General features: G+C 53.9%; 1 protein-coding gene across 2 annotated transcripts; it reads right to left on the bottom strand.

Annotated features, from left to right (window-relative positions):
- Positions 1 to 3,285: 3,285 nt before the first annotated feature.
- On the bottom strand, positions 3,286 to 7,630 carry Hmx3 (H6 family homeobox 3). Of its 2 annotated transcripts, none has more exons than XM_005351388.2 (4): positions 7,258 to 7,630; positions 6,485 to 6,592; positions 5,864 to 6,328; positions 3,286 to 5,259 (listed from the first exon to the last, which is right to left on the bottom strand). In XM_005351388.2, the coding sequence occupies exons 3-4, from the start codon at positions 6,261 to 6,263 to the stop codon at positions 4,589 to 4,591; spliced, it is 1,071 nt and encodes a 356-aa protein (XP_005351445.1). In that variant the 5' UTR covers positions 6,264 to 6,328; positions 6,485 to 6,592; positions 7,258 to 7,630; the 3' UTR covers positions 3,286 to 4,588. The 2 variants fall into 2 exon arrangements, with proteins under 2 accessions (XP_005351445.1, XP_026637498.1); XM_026781697.1 differs by lacking the exon at positions 7,258 to 7,630 and adding an exon at positions 6,834 to 6,992.
- Between the last annotated feature and the right edge of the window lie 2,370 nt (positions 7,631 to 10,000).

Raw genomic sequence — 10,000 nt, 5'->3', positions numbered from 1 at the left:
CTTGGTACCATGGTTCAATCTCCTGGTCACTTGGCAGTTGTTTAAGTTTGGGCCACTAAAGTTTGGCAGCCACTGGGCTGCCAGAACAGTACAAGGTTAAAATGGACTAAAACGGGGTCTTTGAGGTGGTCAAGGGCCTTCCAGTAAAGGTTAGAAGCCCTCACAAGGACTCCGGAAGAAAGTTCAGGTAACCCATGGGCTTGGAGAGAAAGCAGGGGTGTTGGCACCACAGTTGGGTGCTAGATCTCCCAGAGCACTAGAAGCACCCAGATAGAGTAGCCCTTAGAGGCCCAGAGACCTCCCTTCACCCCTCAGTTGTGCCGCGCTGGACACGGCAAAGCTCACCCACCTTTTCACCTCCTCCTCCTTCTCCCCATCTCCACCTCCAGTTTCCCCGGCAAGGGGTGTTGGGTGCTCTGGGGCTCGCCTGCCCATTGTGGTCTCTGACTCTGCCCTGCCAAGGGAATGTCCCCCCTTAGAAATGAGCAACAGCGGCCGGGGTGCAGTTTATATGTCTTGCTGTTGTTTGATGTACACACATCCACTCTATTTACTACCAAATAAAAGAAATACATCTGTGTTGCCAACAGAAACAGTTCGCCTGGCTTTGAGCTCTCCCAGGGCCTGAAGGCCCTCAGCGGGTATGGAGCACTGTGGAAACTCCTATAGTACTGGCACATAGGAGTGTGAAGGTCCATGGTCATGGGGGAGTAGTGAGGGTAGGCCAGTTTGACCAGGTGGCTGGTGACAAAACTCCAGTATCAACCTGCCGCATGGGAATTTGTCAGTGGGAAAAGCTGAGGTGGGAGCAAAGTCACCCTGCTCCCTGCCCATCCGTGCTATCTGTTCTTAGCTCACTTGAGCCAGGGGCCATTGAGAAAACCGGCCACTCAGGGTCACTTAGCACAAAGTACATGACTGTACGTATGCCTGAGCTATCAGAGTAGCGCTAAAAAAAAAAAATTGTGAGTGGGTGTGCTAGAAACCTTGGGCTACTTGTATCGGGGAGAAACACAAACAAGACGTCATGTGTGGTGTGTCAAGTGAGGGTATTATTCTATGTTGCTTGCACTCATCCATGTATTTGGTGGCCGCTGTGGAAGGTGAGATCATTTTCATTGAGCAGGGCTTTGACTGGTGTGAAGATCGGGCTCAGAGGTGTAGGTAGACAGAGGAAAGCTAAGGTCCACAACCTGAAGGTGGTAAGAGAATAAAAATGAGAGGCGCCCACTCAGCACCCCGAAACAGCAGACCCTGGCTGTCCTGACTTTCCCTAGAGAATGTCCAGAGGAATTTCAGGAGGCTTTGTCCCTCCCCCCCAAATATCTTCTTTAGTGATTGGTTCTCAAAGCTTCTGGGAATCTTCCCAGAGGCAGAGGCTAAGACAGCAACCAGCTCTGCAGACCTGTACTGGGTTTCTTCTGGCAAGGAGGTCTCAGAAAGACCCATTGTGCCCCACTCGGAAGAGCACCAGTATTCCGTAATGTCATCGCTTCCCTCCACAAACACCACACCATCAGGACCCCACTGAGCTGGACTGATCATGTGAGCACCATCCTCCTCCTCCAGGGCTAAAATGTGGCCCTGGGGTGAGAAATACCAGCCCCAAAGCAGCAAAGCTCCCATGCAGGAGGAAAAGTGAGGCCAGGGGCTTGGACAAAGGATAAACTGTGCTTGTGGAAAACCAGTTATGTCTTGACTTTCAAAAGACTGGGTCAGTCAAGAACCGTTTTCTAGAATCCAAACAAATAGAGAAGTATTTTCTTGGCATTTGATAACATCACGCTCTGGCTGTAAAATCTGAGGACATGTTTGCTATTGCAACATTATTTTTAATGAGCTGTTACTGGCCTGTCCCGCAGTTAGTATTGCCAACAGTAAAAGGCACCACTCTGTTTGCAGGTAACACAAGGAACAACATATTTTGACCCCGATATTCTGTTTATTTTTCATTTACGACACATGCCCTCGTTTTTATTCCAAACCAGAGGAACATAAAGGCAGATCTATCTTCAGTGGGGTCCAGGCTAAAATTTTGCCACAAATACGCACACCAGTTTATTTGGGGCCAGTTTTCCATCAACAGAAAAACGATAGCGGTGTTTCTGCCACAGTAGAATCAATTGTGTCGATTGAGTTGGAGGAGCTTGGCAACACAGAAGGAGAAATGAGAACGCAGACACGCAGACAGGCGCTCCCCAGTGGTTGTGTCCTGCTTGTGGCAATGCTGGCTGAATTCTTCTCTTCCTTGCGGTTCCTCAGACCCCCACTTCTAGCTCCCCAGCTCCAAAGAGGCACTGCCAGGAATGTGATCAGGACGGACACACACACACACACACACACACACACACACACACACACACCACAGAACTTGAAGGCAGGCAGCCACGCTGAGTTGGCAAGGGACCCCTGAACACCTACTTCCCTTGCAGACCAGTTCTCGCAAGGGGTCTTGGAATGCTTTGCCTCTGGCTGACGACCAGGGTGCAGTGGCTTGAGGAAAGCATTAGTCAGGACAAGTGGCTACCCCCTAGGCAGCTTTGGGCACTGATGGACACAGAAAGACTGGTTGGCAAGGTTGCAGTGGACTGCAATCGCGCCTCCTTCAGCCAGTGGCGCATGCCTTCTGCACTGGGTATCTGAAATTCTCCCAGCTCAGCTGAAACCTCCTGGTCTGAGAAGCAGTAACCCCTACTCCATCCCAAGGGCTGCTAGGTTTACTGAATGTACCTCCAGACTCAGCCTAACTCCAAGTTTTGCCCTTCCTTCAACACCTCAGGGGACAACCACAGCCACCACAATCTTATCTAGACATTTAAGGGATGCTTGACCCAGCAGCTCTTGAAGGAACCGTGGCTTGGGGAAAGAAGGCAAGCTTCAGCCTTTTCTGGAGAAAATTCCACCTGTCTTTAAGCTCAGGGCTATCGTTTTGTTCAACTTTGCAAGCTAGTTAAACCTAGGTCTTTATACCCTTCTTCTTTGCTCCGAGGAGGGCCTCTCAAGCAGTAGAAGGTGCACCACGGAAAGAACACCCTCGGTCCTGAACAAAGCCGCCTCTGTCTCCTCTATGGTCCGGATTCTAGGGTCTCGAGTCCAGGTCAGGTTTAGAGAACACAGAGGCAGACAGAGACAGAGGTAAGAAGAGTTTCCCTGGACACCTGCTCTGGGGACCCGCGAGGGGGGCATCCAAAGTTACACACTCCAGCAACGTGAAAGACTTATTTTTCTTTTTAATTAATCGATTCCACAACAACATGAAGTGTAACAATAGTTTGTGGAGGGTTTTTTTGTTTTGTTTTGTTTTGCTCTGTTTTCTTAAAAAGGGACTGAACTCTAGCAGAGGACAGGGAGGGAAGGGGGAACAGACTACTCAGAACGACAGAACAACAGGTGTAGCCCACAGGAAAACAGGGCAAGAGGCCCTGTGGAGTCGAGGGTGAATTTTACAAGAAAACTGTACATTTATCAAATAAGTTAAGATTCTCCTATGTTGATTGTCCTTCACTTAAAGCGCTCCGCTCTACCTGGCTTACTCCTCTGAGCATCACTGCCTTACCTTGCTTTCTTCCTCCCCCCTCCCCTGCTTAGTCTTCCCTCTCCATTAGTGATCATGCTGTGGCCTGGTGGTCTTCATCCCCACAGAGGAAGGGGCAGGGCTCTAGGGGAATTTTGTACAATATTGCACAGGTCAAAGCACGACAGTTGCGGTGACGTAAAAATGGGACAGCATAAAATGTATTTTTTTCCTACAAAAAAAATTTTTTTTTGAACCCAATCTCTCAAGCAGGTAACACAGTAGTGACGGTGATGTTAAATGACAATTTTCGGACCAGTGATAGACCACTAAATAAAACGCTAGTGATAAATAAGAGCACAGGAACCCAGCCAGATATGGAGCTGCTCCGAATTCTAAAGGTCTGATTTGGGGCTTTTGTCTTTTTGCCTATAAACGTTTTGGTCAGAGAATTCTTTAGTCAGGAGCTGAGATAAATGATGTTAACTGCCACAGATCAGCCGGCGACTAGGGATCCTAGCAGAGGTTACTCGGGTTTTGAAAAGAAAAAAAAAGTGTACGTGTGTGTGGGGGGGTAGATAACTGATTGGGGGTGGGGGAAAACCACACCCAGAAATCCAGAAATAAATATGAATTCTCTCTCCGGATTTTGAAAATAGTTCTATAGAAAATGAATAAACTAAAGGAAGTTGGGTTTTGAGCTTATTTTCCTTCTGTAAAAATACCCTCCTCCCCTAAAAATGGAAATTTAAGGGGAGGTCTGCACATTTATCAAAAAACTTTTCAGTTGGAAGTTTTGACCTGGGAATTTTTTCGCCCTCCCACCCCGTTTTCTCTCACTGGTAAGCAAAACCAAAAATAAGAGGAGAAGCGCCTCAAATTCATAGGAATGAATTGCACGGAAATGCATTGCAAATACTTACAAAATGCTATTGGGGGGTGGGAGGCAAGGCAGTGAGCCTGAGCCCGGTTCCCAAGGCCTCTGGCCATAGCTCTGCGCCCTTGGCCCAGCCCAGTCTCCTCCGGGGTCCCCGAAAGGTGGCCGGGTGCTCACTCCCTCTCCCCTCTCCGGTCTCACACCGGCCGTAGCAGCGGCACAGACGAGACCACAGGGTGCGAGTAGTAGACTGGGTGCGGGAAGGTGAGCAGCGGCTGGCTGACCGGCACCGGGGCCCCTGCGGCCGCAGCCGCACCCTCCGCGGCAGAGTTCTCGTGGTAAAGGATGGGCACGCGCACGATGCGCTGCGCGGCGGCATGGCTCAGGTTGGCGGCCTCCAGCTCGGCCGCCAGCTGTCGCTTCCACTTGTTGCGACGATTCTGGAACCAGATCTTGACCTGCGTCTCAGTGAGGTGAAGCGACGCGGCCAGGCCGGCGCGCTCCGAGCTGCTGAGATAACGTTTCATGTCGAAGGTGGATTCGAGCTGGAAGACCTGGCTGCGCGAGAAGACGGTGCGCGTCTTCTTCTTGCGGCACGCGGGCTTCTTCTCGGGGCTCTCGGCGCCCGCCTTCCAGTCCTCTGAGCCGGGTGTCGCCGCAGTCGTCCCTACAGTTGTCCCGGCCGTGCCCGGCACCGCCTCGCCTTCTTTTTTGCCTTCCTCTGAATCGCTCTCTTCCAGAATGATCTCGTCCGGGCTCTTGGAGTCCAGTTCCTTGTGGTCGGGGTCAGCCTTGAGCAGAGGCTCCGGGGAGTCGCGGTCGGTGCCGGACGCAGGGGAGGAGTCTCGCAGGAGGGCCTTCTCCGAGGCTGCAGAGACAGACAAACAGATGCACACTCAAGCACAGCGAACGACACGATCTTGAGAGAGAAGGGAGTCTGGGGGCAGCAGGTGCAACCCACGCGTTAGCCTTCGGGCTCCTGATCCTTGGGCCTCAGCTTTCCCAAGGTTTTCTCCTCTGTCTCCGCTGGGCTACAGCGGGGCGCCAAGACCTAGGATTCCCTTGCCTCCCAAGGACCAGGGAGCCGATGATGGCAGCGGGGCCGCTCCTTTTATCCCACGTCTCCCGTTCCAGGGGCCAACGGAAAAAGTATCCGTGGTTAGGGTTTATCCCTGCCTTCCAGGCCTATCCAGGCCATCCCAAGCCACCCATTCCTGCTGGAGGCCACTTTGCCCGGGAAGTGCAGCGCCCTGGCCTCCAACTCCTCTTTTCTCAGCAAGTGGGATTGGAATCCGGGGCCTCCTAATCGAGCGCCCAGGAAAGAGGAGGGCTAGAGGCGAGAGGAAGTTGACCAAAACTCGGGTTTGCAGTAGTCGGGGAGTCCCGTAACTGTATTAACAAGCCCGGGGCGGGGACAGGGCAAGCCCGTGGGGGAGCGAGGGGAGAGCGAAAGTTCAAAGAGAGGTCGGTACCTTCTGGTCGCGGGAGGTGGCCGCCGGCGGGGGTCAGGGTGTAGGGGTACCACCAGGCCGGGGAGCGCTCCAGGTAGTGCGCGGGCAGGGCAAACCTCTGCGCTGGGATCTCAAAGCGGGGGAAAGCCAGGTCGCCCACCTGCGAGAGCGCAAAGCTGGCGGCACCCTCCAGGGCACCTTTGGCTGCGGCGGCGGCCGCGGCGGCCGCGGCGGCGGCTGCAGAGGCCGGCGCGAAGAGCGTTCGTGGGGGAGGCTGAGGTTTCGGGGGCGGCCGGTGGTGGTCTCCGTTGAGCAGGTTCCTGATGGAGAACGGGGATTCCTTGGGCGCGGGAGGCTGGGGTGGCGGCTGCGGGGGCGGCGCGCTGGCAGTGCCCGAGGCGTCCGGCCCGGGCTCCGGCATGGTCCCCAGTCCTCCGGGTCCCACGGAGGGAGGGAGCGGGACAGGCGGGCGGCGGGGCGAGCAGGCTAGGGGCCGGAAATCAGACCATAAACGGAACTCAACTACGGGACTCAAAGTCGGGGGCCGCCCGGGGCGCGAATCGAGCCGCGGGAGGGCGGGGTGGGGACCGGGCCGGGGCGGGCTCGCATGGGGGGAGGGGTCCAGAGGGGCGGGGAGCGGACCTGCCTCTGTGCCGAGGGTGCGAGGGGGCCGGGTAGAAGCTGAGGCTCCCCGGGAGGAGGCTGCAAGAGCGGTCCCCGGCTTAGGATGCGTCAATCCGGCGCCGGATGCTAATGATGAAATCAAAATGTCATCCAAGTTAAATGCGGGGAGTATACGGCGATTGGGCGCGTACAATGGCAAATGGGATTAGGCCGGCCAAGGCGCAGCCGAGCCCGGGCCCCGCAGCCGCCTCTGCCACCGCCCCCCCTCCTCGCCTTCCCTCGGATTTTGGCGCTTTGGCTTCGGGCTATGAGAGCCCGCCTGTTATTGGCTTTATATAGTCCAATTAGGCAGCAAATGAGGACAAACCTATTAGCACAAAAGGATATTGGCTCTCGCTAAAGAGGCACTCGGAGAGCTCCCACCAAAGCGGGAGGCGCACGAGGGACCCCAAGACGGAGACGCCCCCGGCGGGCCGGAGCACACCGACCCACGAGAGTCTGGAGCCAGCACCTCCCTCTACCCCCTGCGGCTCGGCCTAGGGTTTGCTGCTGCGGGGCCCGCGGGAGGGGGAGGGGCAGGTCAGGCTGGCCCGAGTCACCTCGGGGTTACACGCGTTGGGCTGACAGCCTCCGCTCTCCTACCCTCCCGGCACGGCAGGGGCCAGCTGTCCCCACGCGGGCCCAGGAAGCAGGGTGCCACCTCGGCCGGGGACGAAATCAGTGCTCTTTCCCCAAAAGACCTGCTAAGCGGGGAGAGGGCAAGAAGAGGGGAATTAGGGTTCTCCACCCACCGTCTAGTGGAAAGGAAGAGAGTTCTTAAGTCGGTGGGCTCGGGAATCCGCGTAGCCTTGACCTTGGGCCCTGAGAACCGAAGAGTCAATCTGAATCTCCCTGGAGTAGGAGAGAATCTAAGGCTCTGCACTCTTTTGAGAACGCAGGACCCTCCGATGCCCGCGCTTCCCCCACCTAAGATGGTCGGGGTAGCGATGTTCCTGCACTGACTGCTGCGCTCCGAAGGACACTACTCTTTTCTAAATGACAGCGTCCAAGGCTCAAGGACCGACTCCAAACCTGCAGTCCGAAGACAGCACTTCCCCAAGAAGTTTCCGGGTGGCGTTTAGAAGCTACCTAATGCTTTAATACAGGCTCTGAGAATCGAAGGCACAGCGGAGTACCTTTCTCTGTTGTCACCGTGGCAGCGACACCTGCAGCACGCCCCGAGGGCCTCCAAATCCCTGGAGAACCAAGGCGGTCGTCTGAGGAATAGTTGGACTCCATCCGCCTTAACAACTTCCAGAGTCAAGCAGGAAAGGAAGCCCGAGAGACAAGCAGTTCAATTATAGAATTCATCGACAAATAAAACAGAACTGTTGGTGGGGGCTTTAACCCGAGAAAGATGACAGTCTGTCCTCAACCCTGGTGAAGCTCCCTTCACACCTGAGCTTTCTCCGCCCCACCCCTTTCTTTTTCTTTCGGTTGAGCCTTGCTTAATTCAAGTCTGTCCTCCTGAGTGCAGACCTGACCGTTTGGGGTCCCCAAATGGGAAGTAGGTTTATTTTATTTTTCAGTCCTCGGGCTCCTGAGCACCCTCTACCAAATCTTGACGGGCATGTTCAAAGTTTTGACATTCACCCCACAGCAGCGAACCCTTCATTTGCCTTGTAAGCAGTGCTTCCATAAATTGTTATTATTATTCCTCCGAGTTTGTACAAGGTTTTACTGGAATGCACAAGGGCACATCATCTAAAATCCAAGTGGGAACCAATCACAGCTCGGTGGCTCAAACAGGGTGGGTAATACGCTCAGATTTTATGGAGAAAAGGTGTCCAGAGAGGAGACCATCCCTAAGGCACCCAACCAGTGTTGGACAACAAGAGGTCATTTCCCTCCCCCAAAAGGCAGAAATCATTCTCTGCGCATAGACGAAGTGAGTTCGGTGCGCACTGCTTGTACAGCAAACCTGGTGGCCCAGTAGTGTGCCGGTCTGGAGGAAGCTGCGGCAGATGTGGGCACACTCGCTAAAGTTCTGACGCAGGGAGGCTACTTTAAACTAGGAAAAGGGGAAAATAGTTTCCGAAAGGCAGTCTGTCGTTGTGAGTCAGTGCCTACCCTATCCTTTGCCTACCCTGCGAAGTCGTGTGTTCAATCACCGTGTCTCAAAAAACAAGAACAAAAAACAGACACTCTTGAGTCCGCAGATGGGGAAGATGTTCTGTCCCAGGAAGTGGGCTTCTAGTTGTTCACAACTCTGGGCCTAGGTGTACCGACCCAAGAAGAGTAGGAGGCAATCTTCTCGGGTCTCGGGCCGGATCCAGCATATGCATAGTGTCCCTTTCCTAAAGCACTAGAGTGTGTGCCAATGTGTGTGTTCACGAGAGGTGGGGTCCCGTTATTTGGCGTCAGCATCCCCAGCTGGACTTCAACAACAGAAAGCGTAGAGTTGATCTTTTCTTTCCCGTTCAAGAAAGCTCGCGTCTTGGTCGCCTGGACAGCAGCAATTCACTTGCTCTCAGGGGAGGCTAGGTCCCTCCACTTGCCGGCACCACGACGCCATACAAAGTCAAGCAAACAGCGCCCTCTATGGGGTATCCTCGAGCCTGCGGGAGAGGCTGAAGAAAACACAGAATCTAGGCTAAGTATTTAAAAGCCTAGGTTTTACTATCCCTACCACCCATGGAAAACAAGCACTTTTTTTTTTTTATCTAAGATGTAGGAGAAACCAAGGGCGAAATTACGCGCAAGTCTCTGCAGATCTTTATCTCTCTGGAAGAGGTGTCTCCTGCCTCCCATTCTCCTTCTGGCTCTCTTTCTCCTTTTTAGGCCCCTTTCATGTTTTCCCTTGCAGCCTGTTCTCTCCACGTGGGTCCTGACTTCTGTCGTCTGAGCTTCAGGAAGCATGCTGGGTAAGGCAAGGGGCTGCCTTGTTTATCTTTGAGAACACAATGTCCAGCGAGCATCTGTCTCAGTAAAGGCTTGTGTTAGTGCCTGAATTCTTGAATTAGACGAGTGGACGAGTGGGTGGAGTGAGTACCTGGATGAGTAGATGGGTAGATGGGTGGGTGGACGGACGGGTGCGTGGGCGGGCTCACAATTCCCACTGCAGAGGATTGTTCTGCTTGATAAGAGCACTTCAGATACCCTGGCAACATCCCCCCAAACACTCCTCCCAAGGCAGTTTTTGAAGTGTTCAACGCAAGTATAGGTTGTTGGGGTTTTTTGGCACAGAGTTTCACCCTGTAGCTCAGGCTTCTCTGAAGTCACTATGTAGCCTCCCTAATACTGGGGCTACAAATATGAGCAACCACACACAGATGATCTGAAGTCTTTTGATGCTACATTTTACAGCCCCTAAATGATTTCCCTGGAGCAGGACTGCGGAGAGTGTCTCCTAGAAGGTGTAAGACATATGGGCTCACGCCTTTAATCCCAGCACTCGGGAGGCAGAGGCAGGGGGATCTCTGTGAGTTCGAGACCAGCCTGGTCTACAAGAGCTAGTTCCAGGACAGGCTCCAAAACCACAGAGAAACCCTGTCT

This window comes from Microtus ochrogaster, chromosome 8, assembly GCF_000317375.1.
Source record: "Microtus ochrogaster isolate Prairie Vole_2 chromosome 8, MicOch1.0, whole genome shotgun sequence".
NCBI classification, from domain to species: Eukaryota; Metazoa; Chordata; class Mammalia; order Rodentia; family Cricetidae; genus Microtus; species Microtus ochrogaster.
This window is presented reverse-complemented; position numbering and strand designations above follow the sequence as displayed.

Bases quoted from the DNA above. Each gene is read 5' to 3' on its own strand.
- Hmx3 (XM_005351388.2), bottom strand. From the start codon at position 6,263: ATGCCGGAGCCCGGGCCGGACGCCTCGGGCACTGCCAGCGCGCCGCCC. The intron at 5,260-5,863 runs GTACCGACCTCT...CTGTCTCTGCAG, and splicing joins CCACCTCCCGCGACCAGAAG to CCTCGGAGAAGGCCCTCCTG.